Source organism: Lithobates pipiens, unplaced genomic scaffold, assembly GCF_037356315.1.
Source record: "Lithobates pipiens isolate NorthernLeopardFrog02 unplaced genomic scaffold, aLitPip1_a1.2 Scaffold_16, whole genome shotgun sequence".
Taxonomy (NCBI): Eukaryota; Metazoa; Chordata; class Amphibia; order Anura; family Ranidae; genus Lithobates; species Lithobates pipiens.
In genome coordinates, this window is record NW_027507748.1 from 281,509,528 (window position 1) to 281,532,794 (window position 23,267).

General features: G+C 45.4%; 1 protein-coding gene across 1 annotated transcript in view; it reads left to right on the forward strand.

Moving 5' to 3' along the window:
* Positions 1-23,267, forward strand: part of HSD11B1 (hydroxysteroid 11-beta dehydrogenase 1) — a 95,340-nt gene that overhangs the window by 58,734 nt on the left and 13,339 nt on the right. Inside the window, exon 3 of the mRNA XM_077481511.1 lies at positions 18,765-18,876. Within this exon, the coding sequence (XP_077337637.1) occupies positions 18,765-18,876 (112 nt within the window). The remainder of the gene's footprint in view (positions 1-18,764; positions 18,877-23,267) is intronic.

Consider the following 23,267-nt stretch of genomic DNA (forward strand, 5'->3'; position numbering starts at 1 on the left):
GATGGCTCGCTACTGCACGTATTCTGGACATGCCCACATGTTCGCCCATTTTGGGAAGCTATCCGATGCTTTGCCCTTAAACTGACAGACATCCCTCTGGCGGACGATCCGGCACAGTCCCTGCTACATCTTACCCCGATGTCGAGAAGTCGTTATAAGAAATCCCTCTTGATCCACCTTCTTAATGCCGCTAAAATCTGTATTCCGCAAAGATGGAAATGTACAGACCCCCTTCAATTGGCCAGTGGATAGCTGTGGTGAACGAAATCAACCTGATGGAACAATTGATGGCCGCATTAAACCGGAAAGTGGAAAAATTCAATAAAACATGGTTTTACTGGTATAAATTCCGATTCTCTCAGGAGTACAGCACCTTGGTGGCCCCTACCGCAGGGCTACTTTAACAGCACAGGTCTCCCTAACTGTGCATCCCCACATCCAACCAACCTAGTATGAAAAAGATTTATGCCACATACACACGATCTGAAAAACTTACAGAAAATGCTACAATAGAATCGATCGTACGATAATCAGACCGTTGGTACAGAGCTTTCGAGAGCCAATCAGGACAGTTCATCTGATATTATTCTATCTGACATGCACAGAATTTGTTTTTCGTACCATGCCAGATCGTGCGATTTTCGTTTAATCAGTACAGCCGTCATTAGAAAATGCAATACAAATGCATTACAACACATGACATCACTTGCAAATTTTTATTCTGTTGTATGAGAATTTTCGTGACTTTAGTAAATTTATCAGATTCGACATGAGATTAGCATGCAAAAAAAAAAACAGACGATCATCGTGTGTATGGGGCATTAGCAAGGGCACAGAGATTAGATAACAAGTAGCAAGTTTATTTACAAAACAAAGTGGGCTCCATTCACAAAGCACAAATCTATCTCGTAAAGAAATTTGATAAAATACCATATACCATTTTTCAAAACTAAATTTACATTCACAAAAAAAATTTATTTTTCCAAAATATGCACTATTTATCTCATGAAACCATGCAGTATTTTATCTCGTGATATCCAGTGGGATGGATACAGTTTTTAATGCTAATAAAAAAGTAAAATGGTTTAAGGTGATTGTAAAGTCAAATTCTTTATAAAAATAACAAAGATATAATACTTACCTGCTCTGTGTAGTGGTTTTGCACAGAGCAGCCCAGAACCTCCTCAGGCCCCCTCACCGGAGCTTCTGGCCCCTCCCTCCTGTTGAGTGCCCCCACAGCAAACAACTTGCTATGGGGGCACCTAAGCTGAGTCGCAGCTCTGTGTGTCCATTCCGACACTGAGCAATGGCCAGGCCCCATCTCCTTTCTCTCCTCATTGGTTGACTGACTGTGATTGACAGCAGCGGGAGCCAATGGCACCACGCTGCTGTCTCAGCCAATAAGGAGGGAAGTCCTGGGCAGCCGAGACAATCCTGCAACATCGCTGGATCTGGAGGGACCTCAGGTAAGTATTAGAGGGGCTGAGAGGGGCTGCTGCATACAGAAGGCTTTTTATCTTAATGCATAGAATGGATTAAGATAAAAAAACCTTCTGCCTTTACAATCACTTTAAACCGTAGAAATATGCCAACTCACAGGGGTTGATTTACTAAAGGCAAATAGACTGTACTTTGCAAAGTGCAATTGCCCTCTGCAAGTGCAGTTGCTCCAGAGCTTAGCAAATGAGGTAAGGCTTCACTTTGCGAAGAGTACCCAATCACACGAAAAAAAAAAAACAGCATTTTTGCTTGCACGTGATTGCATAATGGAAGACAGCAGAGCTTTTGCTTATTTAGTATGCTCTGTTGCAACTGGTGCAACTGCACTTTGCAATGTGCACAGTCTTTTTACCTTTAGTAAATCAACCCCTCTAAGTCACTACAGTCCCTGTAGCATATGTATTAATGCAAAAGAAAAAGGTGACTAGAATACCAGTCAAAGGGAAGCTACTTTCACAGAACACATATTGTATCAAAAACAACCTAGTTAAGTCCCCTTTCACACTCTTGTGTCCTGCGACTTGGGACTGCAAAGTTGCATGACAAGTCAGACCCCATGATTTCCAATGAATACCATTCAAATCTGTGCGACTTCAAGTCGCACTGACGTCAAAGTAGTCCCTGTACTACTTTGGTCCAACTTTGATGCGAGTTGAGGTCCATAGACCTCAAGTTTGCACAGGCATTCCCTGAAATCGTGTCAAAATGGCGACCGTGAAATCGTGGCAAAATTGCGCACCTTTCAAGTTGCGACAGTGTGAAAGAAGCCTAAGTAAATGCAAAATATGTTTATAATTGTCAAATATTGAATGAAAATAGTATCAACAATCACACACATATAGCGATCTTCCATCAATAAAAAATACAATGTTGCTTTTTTTTATTAGTGGAAGAAGGATATTTATATATGCGTGTGATTTTTGATACTATTATTCAATATTTGACATTTATAAAGATATTTTGTATTTACTTAAAGATAATTCAAGGAAAAAACTTCTCTTTTTTTGGACAGGGTAGAAGGGTATTAGAAGTAGAACACCGATTAGATTCACCCTCTCTATTTGTCCTGTTTACCATTATCAGTGAAAGTGAAAGTGAAAGTAAAAGAAACTCCCACATTTGGGGTGTCCCCAGAAAAGTAATAGAGTGGAAATCTTCCAATGGGGTCATTTTGGTGGTCTGGGGAACCAAAAGGGATTCTCTTAAAGTGCAGGCATTTCCTCACATTTCCTGTATTGGCTATGGGACCGGAAGTAAAGGGAAATGTCCCCAATGGGATACAGATGACAAAAAACAAAAACCTACAGGTGTTCTAACCCTCCATCACTCTATCCAAAATTAAAAAGGAAGTTTTGCCTTCAGTTACATTTTCAAGCTGCCTTCCTCAACCTTCTCAACACAGAGAAACACTTAAAGCGGGGTTCCAACATAAAGTGGAACTTCCGCTCATCGGAACCCTCCCCCCCTCCGGTGTCACAATTGGCACCTTTCAGGGGGGAGGGGGGTGCAGATACCTGTCAAAGACAGGTATTTACACCCACTTCCGGGCATAGACTCCCATGGAAGTCTATGCCTCTTCCTGTCCCTGCACGCTGTCTGCTGGGACACACACGGTTCTCAGAGACAGCGCAGACAATTCCTATTGCGCTGCGCGACTCGCGCATGCGCAGTAGAGAACCAGGAAGTGAAGCCGCAATGCTTCACTTCCTGATTCCCTCACCTAGAATGGTGGTGGCAGCAGCCGAGAGCCGAGCGATCGATCAGCCTCGGCTGCCGACATCGCTGGATCCTGGGACAGGTGAGTGTCCATTTATTAAAAGTCAGCAGCTGCAGTATTTGTAGCTGCTGGCTTTTAATATTTTTTTTCACTGTGAAATCCCTCTTTAAAATATTTTTCCACTCTCAGGAAACCCCTACTAAAAATGAATACGGTATATCTACAACTCATGGTACATTAGTCTGATGGTCAGTGGGAAGAATGCTCCTTACACTTGTGGTCACTGGGAAGAATTACTTCCCTATAGATAATGAAAAAGATTAATGATGCCAATGGAAACTTGTCAGTGGAAAGATATCTCTAAAAATAATTGTGAAAAAGTTAAGTTTTCCCACTACATAAGACATATGTTCTAACAAGGGATTAGACCATTGCGATATTCATGTATATTGTATTTTGTTTGGAGTGATTGGGAGTTTTTTTCCCAACAAATGATGTGTATACCTGTATATACACACAAAAAAAGTCTCTGAAAATCTGGCGAAATGACAGGAGAAAATAAGTATATTTTACTACATGTAATGGGGTGGATTTACTAAACGTAATGGGGGTGGGGTATTTACTGAAGGCACATAGACTAAGGACTTTGCAAGTGAAGTTGCTCCAGAGCTTAGTAAATGGGGGGGAGGGAGCTTTGCTGACTTCCATCATCCAATCATGTGCAAGTGATTGGGTATTCTTTGTAAAGTGAAGCTTTAACTCATGCACTAAGCTCTGGAATGATTTGCAAATTGCACAGACTATTTGCCTTAACCACTACAGAAGATTTACCCCCATCCCTTCATGATCAGACCATTTTTTGCGATACAGCACTTCCTTACTTTAACTGATAATTGTGTGTTTGTGCAAAGCTGTATCCAAATAAAATTGAACTTGGGGGAAGTTAGCGATAGGCTAACGAAACATGTCAGTGTGTTAACATCACGCAGGTGATGCTTCTGGCAGGCAAGCAGCTAGTGGGCCAGCTTTAACGGTGAGAGTACCATGATCTACTTGGATTGGCTCTTTACTTTGCTATTGGACTTGAAGGACCCACTTGGAAGCAATGGCTGGCTATTTGGATGCAGGTCACTGGACGGATGGACTAGATAGAAGACTTTGTGGTGTTCTTCCTGCTTTGTCTATACTGGCCCTCTTGTGTGCATCCAACTTTCTCAAATATATCTCCCAGCCGTGGGCTTAACTTCAGCAATTTATTCACTGCACCTGAAGAGCGATAATGTTTGCAGGTTCTTCATGAACGATCAACCTCCCAGTTTATTTTGGAATTAACTAGCAGACCCAAGCTTACCTGGCTGATCATCTCCAACATCCCGCTCCTGCTCCCCCCCCCACATAACCACGACCAGAACTTAATAGATGATGTCACTCAGGAGAAATTTGACGGTTTATGAGAGGACTGTGGGCTAAGAGTCTTTTGGACACTTGCTTCACTACCTTAAGCCCCTTAATCCTTTGTTACCAGGACTCATGCACTGGATTCCCCTGTGAGTGAATGGTGGTTTGCATGGGTGCACAGCTGCTTCCTGTCAGCATGACAACATTGGCTTTTTATTTGAGCAAGTGTTGGTGAAGAGATTGCATTTGCCATTTTAATCTCCAGTATGATTGTCAGATTTTTGTGTTTCAAATCGGTACAATGTTTCGCAAGGAAATTTGGCGTTTTATATTGTAGGTCTGTAATTCTTAGTAATAACTTGTTTAAATCTGTCCAAACAAGAATCTAGCAGACATCCCGGGTATGATAAAGTTTAAAACACAAAATCATAAATTATAATAAATAACTATAAATAATTATAATAAATAATAATAATAAAATGCATTCAATAATGTAATCAAATAAAAAAAACTGACATTTTCTCAGTTGCAGAATTGTCGCTGTTGTTACTTTCAGTGTCTGATGACGAATTTCCCCACAAATCACTATCGCTCAATTCTGCAAGTGATTCTAATTTACTATCACTGCTTTCTAGCTGGTCTATAACCTCTTTTGACCTAAAGGGAAGCTTTTTGGTTGCCATGGACAATCACAAGTTTCCAGGCAGAAAGAACAGTATATATAATATAAAAGTGCAGGCAGGGCACTGGACAAAGCATTAAGCCCCATACACACGATCAGATTTTCTGCTGGTTTTTGTCTTCAGATTTACCAAAACCATATAATATGAGGTCAAACCTTAGGAGTTTCAATGTGTATGGGCCCTTGCACTACAAGGTTTTGGTAAATATGAAGACAAAAAGCAGCAGAAAATCTGATAGTGTGTATGGGGCTTTAGGGACAAAAGGGATGTGAATTGGTTTGATACAGTAATGTAATCTGTTACGAGCACTGAACTGTTCTCTCTAGAGAAGAGATGCTTGAGAGGACATATGATTTCAATGTACAAATACTGTACTCGTGACCCCACAATAGGGATAAAACTTTTCAGCAAAAGGGAATTTAATAAGACACGTGGCCATTCACTAAAACTAGAAAAAAATAGGTTTAACTTCAAACAGCGTAGAGGGCTCTTTACTGTAAGAGCGGTAAGGATGTGGAATTCTCTTCCACATGCAATGGTTTCAGCAGGGAGCATAGATAATAAAAAATAAAACAATTAGATAAGCACCTGAATGACCACAACATACAGGGATATACAATGTAATACTGACATAAAATCACACACATAGGTTGGAGTTGATGGGCTTGTGTCTTTTTTCAACCTTGCCTACTATGTAACTATATCAGCTTTACGCTGGGGAGGTAGGCCAACTGCCTCGGCTTCCTGGAACTCCACAGTTGTTGCTGGTTTATGTTAGTGGAGACCGCAGGCCAATCCACCAACACCAGCTCAAGCTGCCGCTGTGAGGTGCCGATTGCATCCTCTCCCTGAAGCTCCTGCGGAGTGGATTGTTGTGCGCAGAGGCCATTATTATTCTGCCCTGTTAGTGCTTCAGCGCTCACATCATCCATTCCGGCTAACTATTTGGGAGGGAAGACAGTTTCCCCCACTCTGGCTGACTGTTGGGGAGGGAAGACGACAACCTCCTCTCCCTTCTCCCCCTGGATCCTGATCTACTGCTCGAGAGTGACCGCCACCTCCTCACCCTGGGCCTCCAGAACTGCCGCAGGTGTGGGGCTGAGGTCTCGGACCCTTTGTCCAGCTACCAGCACTTCAGTTGGGTTGGTGTTATCATTCTGGGGCGGCGTCTGCTGCTGGGACGCCGTTTCTCTGGTATTGTCTCCCAGGTGTATGAATCATTGTTGGGGAGGGGGTATGGCTGCTTCCCCTTCCTGCATCTCTGAAATCCATTGGGGAAGAAGAACCACCACCTTCTCACCTCAGGCCTCCGAAACTGCCACAAGTGTGGAGCAGGGGTCTGCAGTACTCTGTCATGCTGCCAGCACTACAGAAAAGTCTATTAAATCCCCAGTCTCTGGAATTGCTGAAAGTCCAAGGCATGGGCCGGTGGCCCTTGGGCCCGGTGCCAACACTTTGGCAGGTGACACATCATCCATAACATCCTCTGATGAAAAGTAAATTAAATCCCTGCTTTCTGTGATCCATGTCTGGGAAATGAGAACAGCTTCCTCTTCTCCCAAGCCCAGGACGGATGCATTTCTCCATCCAAGCTCATCCTGTGCAGAAACAGGTTTGTCAAGGTCAGTCAACACTTGCTGAATCCGCCATAAGACTTACACTTCTATAGCTGTGGGCGGAGATGGGCAAAGCGCACTGTTGCTGGCACTTCAGCTGAGATTTTAGGACTGTCGGCTGGTACTTCTGGATAGTCCCAGGCAAATGGAGCCCAGCCCTGGCGCTGAGCAGAGTCTAGCAGCCACCTGTAGGTGACCTCCATCTTCCAGTGCCCAGTACACTTCAGAGATATTCAGTATCTCTTCTCTGAAATCCATGATTTCCTCAATCCGCCACACCAAATCGCTCCCAAAGCTAGGGTCCCCTGACAGCTTCATGTACAACAGTCCCAGGCAGCCATAGCCAAAGCCTTTTGTTGGGCTGTCATCCGCTATCCAAGGGCTTGCTTGGGATACATGCCACAAGAGGGCTCTGTAGCTCTCATCCAATCGCATCTCTGCCCAGACCAGCCTGCTTAACTCAGCCGTCTTCTCCTTGTGCGTTTTTTCTCCCAAAAACAGCACCTACAATCCATACTGCAACCAGTACCTTTCCTGGATGGAAGAGAGAAATTTATCCTGGTGGTGCTGCTCATGGGCTAGCGTTTCCTTCTAGAATTCGCAGTGGATAGATTCATACCATCCCAGCAGGACCTGCTCTGATACTGGTCCCTTGTGCGGTATTTGCATCTCTCACAACGTCCTTCTGAATTCCTCCTCCATGGCGGCTGGTATCTGTATCTCTCCTCTTCTGCTATCCGGACATTGGATCCCAGTGGAGGTTTGGATGTTCCAGATTGCAGGAATCATGCCACTGCTTGCCACCAATGTAACGGAACCCCGTCGCACTCCACTTGAGTGCTTCCGTCAGCACACTGCTTCCTCCAGTCTGGAGTATGGACCTTCAGATATCAGATATTACAGTCACATATTGTAACTTAAGAACCAGGCAAGACTAGCTCAGTTACACAGCTTGAACATGGAATGATTTATTGGACAAGTATACAGCCTTTTTATACACTCGAAAAGTTTGTCAGTCCCCACATACACAACAACCCGAATATTTACCCAAAACATCACACAATGGTTTAGCTAAGGAAGTAGGGCTGACTCATGGCTAATCCCATTCACCTGGATGACTCAGATGTGACATTGCAGACCAGCCTTGCCGACTTCAAGCTAACTGCAGACAATACACATTTTTATAAGCACAAACACAGCAAATCTTGAAACAATAGCAAAAGACGTAATTACAATAAACAATACAAACAGTGATCTCCCCCCTCCTCAGCCTAGTAGGCAACAGACATAGCAGGAGTCCCCAGTTGCAGACTGTCCCGCTCCAGAGGCCAAGGTGACCAGCTCTTTCAATTAACGTGTATAGTTCAGAATAAAAAAAAAACAGGAATAGTCTTTGTATATTTCCTGGGAAATATTGTGGATAAATATTGCTGTTCCATTTGAGATAATCCACATTCTTAATGTCCATTATTTTCTTGGTTACCCTGTGCCCCTAATAGACACAGGATAATTTAGACATAGGAGGTACAAGGGGAGCTAAAGCAAGGGTTTCTCAACCTCTCCAAGGGATTCAGGGTTCCACCAGAACCCGCCTAATGTGACTTCCGTCACAGTGATCATCTGCCACATCTAAGTACATTGTCCTGGTGCTCTAGGGCCTTCAAAAATGTGACAGGTACTCAAGAAATGAAATGTGTAATTAATGCCTTTAGAACGCCTGATGGTGCTACTTGAATGTTGGGCTTCTGTATGTGGCCAGTGTAAAAGTCATACACATGTGGTATCGCCATACTCAGGAGTAGCAGAATATATTTTGGGGTGTAATGTTTGCTTTGTACATGCTATGTGTTAGAAATATCTTATAAATTGACAACTTTGTGTAAAAAAATATGTTTTAATTTTCTTTCCACATTTTCCAAAAACATGTGGAAAAAAATGATATGTTCAAAATTCTCATTATGCCTCCTAGAATATACATTGGGGTGTTTGCTTTCCAAAATGGGCCACCAAAAATGTGATAGGTAGTCAGGAAACAAAATGTGTAATTTATGCTCTGATGATGCTCCCTGCATGTTGGGCCTCTCTATGTGGCCAGGCTGTGAAAAGATCTCACACATGTGGTATTGCCATACTCAGGAGGAGTATAAGAATGTATTCTGGGGTGTAATTGCAAGTTTATCTATGCCATGTGTGAGAAATAACTTTTCTTGATCATACATCACGGGACACAGGAGCTTCATTACATAGTAGGTTATATAGGCACCTCTGGTGATTGAACACTGGTTGACCCCAATTAAGGAGAATTCCTCCCCTATATAACCCCTCCAATATGGGAGGCACCTCAGTTTTTTCGCCAGTGTCTATGGTGGTGGTCACGTAAAACTTTAGCTCTGTGCAGGTCCCTGTGGGGGCCTAAGGGCTACAACAAACCGGATCCATACCTCGGGCCGATATTTGACTCCCAAGATGGTATGGTACCCCGGCCTCATCAGCCGAAGAAACGAGGTTTGGCCTCTAAGTCCTCTCCTATTGGAAGACTGGGCTCTGGGAAAACCAGACTTGGTGTACTGTTTATACAAAGCGCACGAAAGTTTCTGGCAGAGTCTTTTACATGGTCCAGGTAGGAGGCTCTTCCGAGAAAGAGCCCCAGATAAACCTGAAGGTTGGCTAACACTGCCCGCCGTGATGGGTGAAGGCTGGAATTTGTCTGTTTCAGCAATTCCTGTGGCGTGGACAGGTAAGGGAAGTTAATCCTATATATATATAATTATATGATAGATTTCTTCATTTTGAGTAGTTGTATGTCTTACCTGGTTTCCACCACTAGATGGAGTAAAAGCAGCCTGATGCATACTTACATGCCTTTCAGTACACAAGCTCAGTGAAGCCTGGTTCTCCAGCTGTCTCACGTCTCCACTGCAGTCCCTGCCACAACAAGGTAACACAGGGGTCCCACGTAGTCTGGGGGTCCCACGCAGCTCCGGTGGAGTTCTCCTTTCCCCCCTGGATCCCGCGGTCCTCGTGCACGCGCGTTCCCGGCCTAATGGAGGAGGGGGGAGTGTGGTTGTGAGCCGTGCTCGTCAGTGTGCACGGCGCTGTACTGCGCAGGCGCCAGGCAGCAGATTTAAAAAGCCCAGAGCGTCTGGGGGCTGTAAGTGGAGACACAGGAGCTGTGGGCAGTAAGCATCCGTGGGGATTGGATCCAGGCAAACCTTAGACACCTACTCAGCATCAGGTTGTGCAGTTTAAGCATATATATTTATTGTGAGACTTTAAGCACAACAGTGATTGCACTTGTACTAGTACCTCTGCTTTGTAGCTTAGGACTATGTCTCCTCGTAAGAGGGTCTCAGGGGGAGGTAGTAAAGGCACTGGTAAATCACTGCCTAGGTCCAGGGGTTCTAAAAGTGCCTGTAAGTTACCATCCCCCCCTGCAAGACTGGAGCCAGCCTTTCAAGACGAGTCAGTGCTACGTCCTCTGTTTCTTCCCTGGGAGTCAGGAAAGCCCCACAGACTGCCTATTCCTTCCCAATTCATCCCTTGATGGAAGAATTGTTGTATGAGGATTGGGGACATCCCGATAAACTGTTTGCTCCTCCTAAAAGGTTTTCTATGCATTATCCTCTGGAGGAAAGTTTCACCAAGAAGAGGGGGGTCCCATCTGTTGATGCGGCTGTTTCTTGCGTGAATAAAAACCTGACTTGTCCATTGGATAATGCGCAGGTATTTAAAGATCCAACTGATAAAAAGCTGGAAACCTTATTAAAAGCCTCCTTTTCCATGGCTAGCGCTGTAGTGCAACCTACAGTCGCAGCCGTGGGGTTGTGTCAGTTCCTCAAGGAACAGGTTAAGCAGATGCTTGGGCTCCTTCCCAATGAGGAAGTAGAAAATTATGCAGAATTGCCTCATATTTTGTGTTTCATGATTGATGCGATTTTGGATTCTGTCCAACAAGCATCACGTTTGTCTCTCATGTTGGTACACATGCGAAAGGCCCTATGGCTAAAGAATTGGGCAGCTGAGCTGTCATGTAAGAAGCATTTGATTGGGTTCCTGTTGAAAGGGGAACGTTTGTTTAGACAAATTTGTCCAAAAAATCTCAGGAGGTAAATCTACTCTCCTTCCAGTCAAAAGGAGCAAGCGTCCTTCATTTAGGCGTGCTCTCTCTCCCGGAGCATCAAGCTCTAAGCAGTGGCGACGGCCTTCTCAGCCCTCCTCTACAGGAAAGGCTCAGGGCCGAGCCCAGGGGCAGAAAAAGACTTGGGGTCAAAAGCCTGCCAAGCAGAGCCCAAAAGCTTCCTTGTGAAGGCGCGCCCCCGCTTGGCCGAGTGGGGGGAAGGCTCCTGCAGTTTGCAGGAGCCTGGCGGGAAGAGATCAGGGACAAGTGGGTGATCTCTTCGGTATCTCTGGGCTACAGGCTAGAGTTTCAGGAGATTCCACCTTCTCATTTCCTAAGGTCAAGGATCCCCATGGATCCAGTAAAGCAAAAACCGCTATTTCTGGCCTTAGATCACTTACTATCCCAGGGGGTGATAGTAGAAGTGGACTCAAAAGAACAGGGTTCAGGATTTTACTCGAATCTCTTCACCGTTCCGAAGCCAAATGGAAGCGTCAGACCTATCCTAGATCTGAAGGATCTGAACCGGTTTTTACACATCCGGTCCTTCCGAATGCAGTCAATCCGCACTGTAGTCTCCTCCCTGCAAGGGGGAGAGTTTATGGCATCAATAGACATCAAAGATGCATATCTTCATGTGCCAATTTTTCCCGCACACCAAAAATTTCTAGGGTTCGCGGTAGAGCGGCGCCATTTTCAATTTGTGGCCTTGCCGTTCGGGCTCGCTACGCCCCCTCGAGTCTTCACAAAGATTCTGGACCCTCTCTTGACAAACCTAAGAGCTCAGGGTATAGCCGTCATGGCTTATCTAGATAATTTACTTCTCATGGAGAAAACAGTAGCGTTCCTGAACCGCAGCGTTACCAGAACGCTAGAACACCTGGAACGCCTAGGTTGGATTATAAACCTAGAAAAGTTGTCCCTACAGCCTGCCACCAGGTTGGAATACCTAGGTATGGTCATCGACACCGCTCAGGACAAGGTGTTTCTTCCAAGGCCAAAAGCCTTGGCCATTGGGGATCTGGTGCGCCTAATTCTGGGCAGGAGATCATCCCCCATTCGATTATGCATGAGACTGTTAGGGAAAATGGTCGCCTCCTTCGAGGCCGTCCCATTTGCCCAGTTCCACTCAAGGCCTCTGCAAAGATGCATCCTTGCGGCTTGGAACAGGAAGCCCCAATCCTTGGATCTTCCTATGCGTCTATCCCCAGGGACATGCAAGAGTCTCGTCTGGTGGTTACAAACCAAGAATTTGCTCAAGGGCAAAACTTTTCTTCCTCTTCCATGGAAGATTATCACGACAGATGCCAGACTGACTGGCTGGGGAGCAGTGTTGGAGCAGACGTGCTCGCAGGGGAAATGGTCTGCTATCGAGAGGCTATTGCCCATAAATGTCTTGGAGATCCGGGCAGTTTATATGGCTCTCATAAAGTGGTCTTACAGACTACGAGGTCTCCCTGTTCGGGTTCAGTCCGACAATGCCACAGCAGTGGCTTATATCAATCACCAGGGCGGTACCAGGAGTCTGGTGGCCCAAAAAGAGGTGAATCGCATACTTGTCTGGGCAGAAAAGCATGTTCCATGTCTTTCTGCAGTCTTCATTCCAGGAGTGGAAAATTGGCAGGCGGATTTTCTGAGCCGCCAGCAGTTGTGCCCAGGAGAATGGGCTCTGCACCCCGACGTGTTTCGGAACATATGTTACAGGTGGGGTACTTCAGACGTAGATCTGTTTGCATCCAGGTTCAACAGGAAACTGGACAATTTTGTGTCAAGGACAAGAGATACACTTGCTCAGGGGTCAGATGCTCTGACAGTTCCCTGGGATCAGTACAATCTGATCTATGCCTTCCCCCCGAGCCCGCTTCTGTCGCGGTTCCTGGGAAGAGTCAAGAGGGAGTCAAAATTTGTCCTTTTGGCGGCCCCGGCTTGGCCCAGGCGACCGTGGTACGCAGAGATCATGAAATTGGCAGTAGGCAGGCCGTGGATCCTCCCTCTCCTGCCAGATCTGCTCTCACAGGGTCCAATTTACCATCCTGCTTTACACAGTCTGAATTTGACGGTTTGGCTGCTGAGACGCACATTCTGAGAGACCGTGGCCTTTCGGGGCCAGTCCTTTCTACTCTGGTCAATGCCAGAAAGCCGACCTCCAGGCTTATTTATTACAAAATCTGGAGGGCATATGTTTCCTGGTGTGAACTCAGGAAATGGCATCCTAGAAAGTATGTCATTAGCAGGATCTTGGCCTTTCTTCAGTCAGGCCTAGAAATGAATTTGGCCATAAGCACTATCAAGGTGCAGATTTCGGCCTTATCAGTGTTTTTTCAGAAGCCACTTGCATCGCATTGCCTGGTGCGGGCTTTCATCCAGGGGGCCATGCAGTTAAGACCGCCAGTCAAGTCTCCGATATGCCCATGGGATCTGAATTTGGTTCTCTCGGCTTTGCAGGGGCAACCATTTGAACCTTTGCATCTGGCTTCATTAGTTCTCCTGACTAAAAAATTGGTCTTCTTGGTAGCCATATCCACGGCTAGAAGAGTATCAGAGCTAGCAGCTCTCTCCATCAAGGAGCCGTATGTAATTATTCATAAGGACCGGGTGGTCATGCGTCCCAACAGGTCCTTTCTACCTAAGGTGGTTTCGGGATTCCATTTGAATCAAGACGTAATCCTACCATCCTTTTTTCCGGACCCACAGTCCGCAGAAGAAGAATCTTTGCACACTTTGGATGTGGTTAGAGCAATCAGTATATATCTTCAAGCAACTGCTCAGATAAGGAAAACTGATTGCTTGTTTATTTTGCCAGAAGACCCTAGGAAGGGCCAGGCGGCCTCAAAATCCACTCTCTCAAGGTGAATTAAACAGGTTATTTCTCAGGCCTATAGTGTAAAGGGGAAGATTCCTCCTTTTCAAGTGAAAGCGCACTCAACGAGGGCTGTAAGTGCTTCTTGGGCAGTGCATCAGCAGGCCTCCCTGGCTCAGATCTGTAAGGCTGCAACTTGGTCATCAGTCCACACATTCACCAGATTCTATCAGGTGGATGTCAGAGGGCAAGAGGATATCGCCTTTGGGCGCAGTGTACTGCAGGCTGCAGTTTAGGTCCTCCGGTCCCTGGCGGTCTATAATTATGATCTGTGTCTCCCTCCCCTCAATCTGAGCATTGCTTTGGGACATCCCACTATGTAATGAAGCTCCTGTGTCCCGTGATGTATGATCAAGAAAATGGGATTTTTATATACAGCTTACCTGTAAAATCCTTTTCTTGAGAGTACATCACGGGACACAGGGCTCCCGCCCCTCTTGGGTTTTACGTGGTTTCTTATTGCTTTGCTACAAAACTGAGGTGCCATATGGGAGGGGTTATATAGGGGAGGAATTCTCCTTAATTGGGGTCAACCAGTGTCCAATCACCAGAGGTGCCTATATAACCCACTATGTAATGAAGCTCCTGTGTCCCGTGATGTACTCTCAAGAAAAGGATTTTACAGGTAAGCTGTATATAAAAATCCCATTATTATGACAATTTTGTGGGAAAAAAGACATGTATGGACTTGATGCACATAGGTTGGACTTGTGCCTTTTTTCAACCTCACCTACTATGTAAGTATGTAGAAGAATACATTCTGGCTTGAATTTAAAATGAAATTAGATTTTATTGGATTTCTTGTAAAACAGAAAGTAGAAAATATAATTTTTTTCAAAATGTTCTTATCGCTTATATCACAAAAAAAATAAAAAAAAAATAGTGGTGAATAAATACCACCAAAAGAAAGCTCTATTTTTGTGAACAAAAATGATAAAAAATGTCCTTTGGGTCCAGTGTAGCATGACTGAGTAATTGTCATTAAAAGTGCAAGAGCACTGAAAGATGAAAATTGGTCTGGGAAGGAAGGGGGTGAAAAGTGCCTAGTATTAAGGTGGTAATTGTGTATTTCCTTCTGTGAATTTACTTTAATACCTTTTCATGCGTTATTTACCAAGCATTTTTAGCGTTTTGCGATAAATACTGCAAAACGGCATAGTGAATTCTCAGTTATAGGATCACGTGAGATATTTAAGGAAAATGTGTGTGGACATTTAAATACTGCATGCGATCTGCTATAGTGAATGGAGCCCTGTATCACTTACATAGAGGTAAGCAACAGAACTGAGCACAGAATCCGCCAGATGGAGAATGACTGCTGGTGTTCTGCCGAAAACTCCAACTCGGCAAAATCTCCAACCACGTCACTTTTAGTGACTCTCCAATACCAATCATTGTAGATTTTGACGAATTGCCTGTTTTTACCGAACACCGGCAGCGTATACAGTACAGTACGGTACATAATGATCTGGCTGTTTTGGCAGAACACCGGTTAAGGAGGAAAATAGTTGTTGCCATCTGGGAGGCGGCCATGTTGTTGGTTAGTATCGGGCAGACTAACAATGTACATTTATATGGTGTACATTACTGTATACTCTGCCGCTGTTCTGTCAAAACAGACAACTCGTCGAAATCTCCAATTATTGGTGCTGCAGAGTCACCGGAAGTGATGTGGCTGGAGATTTTGGTAAGCTGGAGTTTTCGACAGAACACCAGCATTGTCCACGGCCGCTCTCTATGCACTCAAACACAGACAAAAACACGGGCACAGCATCAAGGATGAACGAATGGCAACATGTTTCAGGGGCTGTGCTCTTTGTTCATCCTGCCTGCAGGGAAAAGGGAAACCACTTCAGGTGACTCTTACCTACATTTTAAGAGTTTCTTTTTTTTAGGATTTGCTTCCTACTGCTGACACAACCCCTTGTGCGACTCCCCCTCCCCACACAGAGCTGCTGGTTTTCCTTCTCACCTCTCTTAGAGCCGGTTCACACAGGGGCGACTCAGATCCGACTTCAGGTCGCCCCTAGTCGTCTCAGGTCGGACAACATGTAAAAATCAATGTAAGTGAATGAGAGCCGTCTTAATGCACGCTACTGTAGTCGCTCCAACTTCAGAAAAGGTTCCTGTACTACTTCAATCCAACTTGTAGGCGACCGGTACCCATTGATTTCAATGGAGGTCGTCTACAAGTCAGATCTCTGTTTATACGGAGGCGACTCTCATGGAATTATCAGCTCTCAAGAGGGAACTCCACGCCAAATTTATGAAAAAAATTTGGCGTGGGTTCCCCCTCCGAGAGCATACCAGGCCCTTAGGTCTTGTATAGATTCTAAGGGGAACCCCCTACGCCGAAAAAACGATGTGGGGTTCCCCCCCAGATCCATATCAGACCCTTATCCGAGCACGCTACCCGGTCGGCCAGGAAAGGGGGTGGGGACGAGCGAGCGCCCACCCCCCCCTCCTGAGCCGTACCAGGCCGCGTGCCCTCAACATGGGGGGTGCATTGGGGAAGGGGGGGGCTGCGCGGCCCCCCCACCCCAAAGCACCTTGTCCCCATGTTGATGAAGACAAGGGCCTCTTCCCGACAACCCTGGCCGTTGGCTGTCGGGGTCTGCGAGCGGGGGGCTTATCGGAATCAGGGAGCCCCCTTTAATAAGAGGGCCCCCAGATCCCGGCCCCCCACCCTATGTGAATAAGTGGGGTACAATGTACCCCTACCCATTCACCTGTGAAAAAATGTACAAAAAAAAACAACACACAAGGGTTAAAATAGTTTATTGCAAAGCTCCGGGGGTCTTCCGTCTTCGGGGGTCTTCTCGCCGGACTCCTCCGCTATCTTCTGATAGCTCTTTTACTGGCAGAGGAGCCCGGCTTTCTTCTTCACCGCCGCCCTCTTCTTCCGACTTCGGGGGTCTTGTCCCCCCTCTTCGGTTCTTCTTGCCGGGCCACCGCGCCTTCTTCTAGCTCTTTTACAAGCAGTGGCCCGGTCTTCTGTCGCCGCTGTCGCCGTCTTCTGTTCTTCTCTTCTTCTCTTCAGATGTTGCCACGTCGCTGCCTCCTGTCACAATGGCAGGGACGCGGCGCGCGGCGACTTATATAGGGACATCACCGGATGATGTCCCCGCCCATTATGATGTCACAGTCTTCGGGGGTCTTGTCCCCCTCTTCGGTTCTTCTTGCCGGGCCACCGCGCCTTCTTCTAACTCTTTTACAAGCGGTGGCCCGGCAAGAAGAACCGAAGAGGGGGACAAGACCCCCGAAGAGGGGGACAAGACCCCGAAGTCGGAAGAAGAGGGCAGCGGCGAAGAAGAAAGCCGGGCTCCTCTGCTAGTAAAAGAGCTAGCAGAAGATAGCGGAGGAGTGCGGCGAGAAGACTCCCGAAGACGGAAGACCCCCGGAGCTGTGCAATAAACTATTTTAACCCTTCTGTGTTGTTTTTTTTGTACATTTTTTCACAGGTGAATGGGTAGGGGTACATTGTACCCCATACTCATTCACATAGGGTGGGGGGCCAGGATCTGGGGGCCCCCTTATTAAAGGGGGCTCCCGGATTTCGATAAGACCCCCGCTCGCAGACCCCGACAACCAACGGCCAGGGTTGTTGGGAAGAGGCCCTTGTCCTCATCAACATGGGGACAAGGTGCTTTGGGGTGGGGGGGCCGCGCGGCCCCCCTTCCCCAATGCACCCCCCATGTTGAGGGCACGCGGCCTGGTACGGCTCAGGAGGGGGGGCACTCGCTTGTCCCCACCCCCTTTCCTGGCCGAACAGGTAGCGTGCTCGGATAAGGGTCTGGTATGGATCTGGGGGGAACCCCACGCCATTTTTTTGGCGTAGGGGGTTCCCCTTAGAATCCATACCAGACCTAAGGGCCTGGTATGCTCTCGGAGGGGGAACCCACGCCAAATTTTTTTCATAAATTTAGCGTGGAGTTCCCTCTTGAGAGCTGATAATTCCGTGAGAGTCGCCTCCGTATAAATGGAGATCCGACTTGTAGGCGACCTCCATTGTAATCAACGGGTACCGGTCGCCTACAAGTCGGAGTGAAGTAGTACAGGAACCTTTTCTGAAGTCAGAGCGACTTCAGTAGTGTGCATTAAGACGGCTCTCATTCACTTACATTGATTTTTACATGTTGTCCGACCTGAGGCGACTAGGGGCGACCTGAAGTCGGATCTGAGTCGCCCCTGTGTGAACAGGCTCTTATTGCTGTGGCACACAGGGAGATATTTTCAGGATGGAGAGTGGGTGAAGGTTGGGGACATCTTTATTTCTTTAAGTCCCTTCTCACCATATCCTGTATGTTAATACTGCTCAATCCATATAGAGGAACTGCAGTCTGCTCACATATTTTGTAAGAAAAAAATCTTTGCCATTCTGAAGCTTCCCTCCAACCACTTTGCATATTATTTTATATATACTGTGATTCTGTACTTGCCAAATATGCTGCAGAAATCTCTCTGAGTCTGGCGGCAGCCATTTTAACTGTGGGTAGCTGAAGCTGCTGCCTGTTTACTTCCTGTATTTACACTGACACACAAAGGCACACATCTCTGCAGCTCCCATTGGCCCTCTTATGACTCACCCTCCCTAACTTCCTGGAAAACTCTCATGAGAGAGAAAGCTATGCATGAGGTCATAAGCCTAAGCTAATGACCAGACAAGAAACAGGAAGTGGGCTGTATAAGGTATTTACTGGCAGAAAAAAAAAAAAGATTTACTATCCAAAGTTAAAACAACAAGGGCAGAAGATTTAATAGATGGAAAGTTGAAAAGATGACTGAAGGTCTGCTTTAAGTTGAGAAGCTATACTGTGAATGTATCAGTCACATACAAGTGACCCATGCTAACATTGCTTTTTTTTTCTCCTAGGTTGTAGAAAAGTGTACAAAGCTTGGATCAGCATCTGCCTATTATATACATGGAAGCATGGACAACATGACTTTTGCTAAACAAGTAGTTCATGAAGCAGAACGTTTATTTGGTAAGCGCGTAAAGATTCATCCTCAGAATTCAGATGCCTAGACTAGCACTCATCAATGTAATGTTCTTAAAGTGACGGAATTTCGGCTATTTCTACCTACCTGTAATGATATTATTGATTTAACAAGCACAGAATCCGCTTTAGGCTTTATTTTCATCTGGTGATCTAGCCAGTAATTGTTTTGTTTTTCAACAGAACAAACTGTCCTCTAAACAGAACAAGCTGTACAGCAAATGTAGCAGTTACATAGTTGAAACAAACCATTTCCTTTTGAAAGAGGTGCCTACAATGATCAGCTTTTATTTATTCATGTAAACCCTTTATTCAAAGAAAAAAAAAAAAGCTGTTGGTGGAAATGCTTGTGTAACTGCAGTGTGAGCTGGAGTTTGGCTTCAATTTGTTAGTGTATCTAAATCTGTTAGTCCATCTAAAGCTGGCCATACATGAAAAAAACTGATCGGATTCCTTCATCTACACATTCAATGTGGGTGCTACCTATTGGCTGCATGTGCTGATCAAGCAAGAATTTACCAACAAGTTGGTTCATGACATTGTGATAGATTGACTGGCACCAGTGGTGTACTAGTGACCATTTGTGGATTACAGTCTTCAAGTCATTCCACCGATTTTCAATGGGGTTTAAGTCTGGGCTCTGACTAGGCCATGCAAGGACATTTACCTTTTTTCTCCTTTAACCACTGTGTGGTCAGCTACAGTTCAGAGTGAGGAGAAGCCTCCTTCCCTGCACTGTGACAGAGCCGAGGGAAGGACTTCACCTCATTTTGAGCTTCACCTGCATCTGGTGTTCTGGTGTGTTTAGAGAGTTTAGAGAGGGGAGAGCTCTATACTGAGAAAGGGGGGATAGGAGGGGTCTGTGTTGAAGGTTCTGTACTGGGGAGGGCAAAGGATGTCTGCACTGGGGGTAGAGGTGTTTGCACTGAGGGGTATGTACTGGGGGGATGGGGTCTGCACCGAGTGGGTGGGCTCCAAGGGAAGGATTTATGAATATTAGGGGGGTTAGTATTTACCCGGCAGTCTTTCTGGGGTGGGGGTGATGGGGTTGGTACTAAGGGTTCCGTACTGGGATACATACTCCTGACCACTGTACTCTAAGTACATTACTCCTAAAGCTCTTTAAAGTCTGTTGTGTATAGAAAAGATTATGTAATTGAGCAGTTTAATTTTATAAAAAAATTTTGTGGATAAAATGACTGTATATGTGTGCTGAGCAGTGGCAGCTGGTGCTAAAAAGCCAAGATTGGTCACCACAGTCATGGCTCCCCTGATACGGCTCTCCTCCATGGCTTCTGTGCTAACCCGGTCTTCTTTTCTGGGTTCCAGATCTTCAGCCTCCTGATTGGCCAGGATGAGACAGCAGAAACCGGAAGTGACCCAATGGCTAATATTGATTCGCTAAAATTACAAGTGGGAGGGTTCGGGTGCAGTGCTGTGCGCCTCTAGGACATCCTAAAACAAGCCAATTAGAGCCTCAGGCTCTAATCACGTTAGTAAAAAAATGACGAACCTAATAGAAACCCATTCGTCTGGCACCCCACACAGTGCAGTGAGTGCACACACATAGAATTGATTTTTAATTACATGAAAATATGACATTTTTCAACTTTAAGATATTAAAAAATGTTAGTCATATTATCAGTTATTTAAAATTAAATTGTTCTATGATTATGCAAACTAACTTTGGGAGCTTTGGGGGGGGGGGGGCGACGCCCCTGCACCCCTTATGGACTGGCTGCCACTGATGCTGAGTATAGGGGAAGTAAACTTAGGTTTTATTTAAAGTGGACCCACTTTAAAATTCCCAGGCAAACCCCTGCCTTGGCTAATCCAATAGCTCCACTGTATGTGCTTTATTAAAAAATGCTCTGTATACCTTATTTCTGAGCGTCACTCAGAGCTCATGTGACTGCCCGCCGTCTCCTCTCCCAATCTGAAGGCTACAGTAGGAGGGGTTGAGAATCCCCCACTGACATCAGTCAGGAGGAGGGGAGGAGAGGAGGAGAGCCGTGGACAGTCACGAGAGTGGCGAACAGCGCTCGGAAATAAGGTACAGTATACAGAGGCATTTTTTAAATAAAGCACATACAGTAGAACCATTGCATTAGTGAACACAGGGCATTTCCTGAGAATTATTAATTTTTTTTCAGCAGCAGGAGGGGAGGGGGTGGGCACTGGCATGAGCTGACAGGCAGAGAGGGGATGAGGACAGAGAAGAACAGAAAAACTGTGGATGACGGAAGCATATAAACTAACCAGGGCTCAGCAGCCATGATAAACCGTGGTCAGTTTGCAGAGGGGAGGGCAGAACCAGGCAGGATCAGCCAGGTATTTTAAATGATACAGGGGAAAATTACGCAGCACAAGCACTGTGTTGTTATTCATGCTTTAAAGGAATAGGGTCCATTTTTTGTTAGGGTAATATATGCTTTAACTATGCCCTCCTAATTCTCTTTTGTGTGTGTGTGGGGGGGGGGGGGCACAAATTATAAGCCCCAGGTGCCAGATATGCAAGGTATGTGAGTGGTTGGCACCACTGGCTGTTAGTGAACCTTGGGTCAATATATCACCAGTTCTTCCTATGGCTTTAGCATCTATGTTTCGATAGGGCCAGGCTGGTCTAGCTCTCTGCCTTTTCCCTCTCTGCAGCTCTTTAACAGTATAACGATAACATATGGTTAATAAAAGTGAGCTCACTAATATAGGTAATCTGTTGCTGCAGAGGTGATTGGTGAAGGTGGGTGGGGGGTCTCTATTCCCTGACGTTATAAAAATAAAAAGCCAAAAATAAAATGTATCTAAATAAATAATAAAAAAATGAAATATTTTATTAAAAGATATCCCCTCGCTGTATTAATCCTCGGTTCTTAACCAAACACATCAGATAACCGTGGTTGAGATTTGCTTTTACATTATGAGCATGAAATGCGTTACCCAGCAAAATAGAAACTTCAGAACTTCGGGAGTAAACCGGTGAAAATGTCACCCTCATGTCACATCAGTGCAAATCCAATTTGATCTTATCTTAATATTACACCCAATAACAATTTACTTAAACAGATCATTTTCTTTCCAGTTGTGTTGTGACTTTGGAAGGTGAAGGTACCTAGTAGTGCCTACAATCCGGTGCTCTTGAGTCCATGTATGTAGCAGCTGGGACAATTTTTTTGGTGAAATTTTTGCCTGAATTCGGCCCTGAAACACAGCCAAAGACGCACAGCTTTCCTGTGCAAGCCGCTCCGGAGCCTCCACGGAGATGTGTGAACCGACTCTATAGAGCTCCAGTCACAATCTCCTGCCATGCGAATTGGATGTGGCGAAACCCACATCCAATTTGCATAGGTGTGAACCAAGCCTTAGTATAGTAAATGAGGTTAGGCTATTCTAATGTCCTATGCTATCCAATAATGTGTGAGCAAAAATCCAGTTTTTCAGTTTCCTTGCACAGGATTGGATATTATTTGAAAAGTCACTTATAGCTAAGCTTCTCCTCAGTCACAAAGTTATGAGGAATTTCTCTTTATCTCATTATTTTGGTGTCGTGATAAATGAGATATCTTGCAGAATAAAATTGGCACTTGTTTTAAAGTTTTCAATGGTCAAATTGAAAGGGCTTTTTTTTTTTTACTGTTTTGCTTTGTTTTTACCTTATTTTCTTTAAAGTATATATAAATGTGTCCTTCCTTTCTCCTCCCCTATTCTTCTCCATGTTATGTCACAACCATGGTCTTTCTTGTTTTCATCCTATTATTTGTTTTTCTCTTCTCTCTCCTCTCAGATACTTACCGTCAGTTAGTTTCAGGCTCATGCCATCTCTAATACCATCCTAGGTTTTTGTTATGCATTATTTTTTTAAGAATTTAAAGTATTACAATGCAAAGAAAACATATGAAAAGCATTTTTTAAGGTTTAGTATTTCAAGCTATATTCTTTCCCAATTTTTGTATCTTTCATACTCACTTATAGGTGAACAAAGGCACTACAACGTCTATACTGTACTTGTTCCTGTTTATTGGTCACATAATTAGGCTCGGTTCACACAGGGGCGACTAGGGGCGACACGACTTTGGGAAGGCAACTTGGAGACGACTTGTGAATGATTGACAGCGCGACTTGGCACTTCTTAACAGCGCGACTTGTAAGTCGCCCCAGGCCAGGCGACTTTTGCCGTGGCCAATCAGAGAATGAGCTCTGAAGGGGGAACTCCACGCCAAATTTCTGAAAAAAATTTGGCGTGGGTTCCCCCTCCGAGAGCATACCAGGCCCTTAGGTCTGGTATGGATTCCAAGGGGAACCCCCTACGCCGAAAAAACGGCATGGGGGTCCCCCTCAGATCCACACCAGACCCTTATCTGAGCACGCTACCCGGCCGGCCA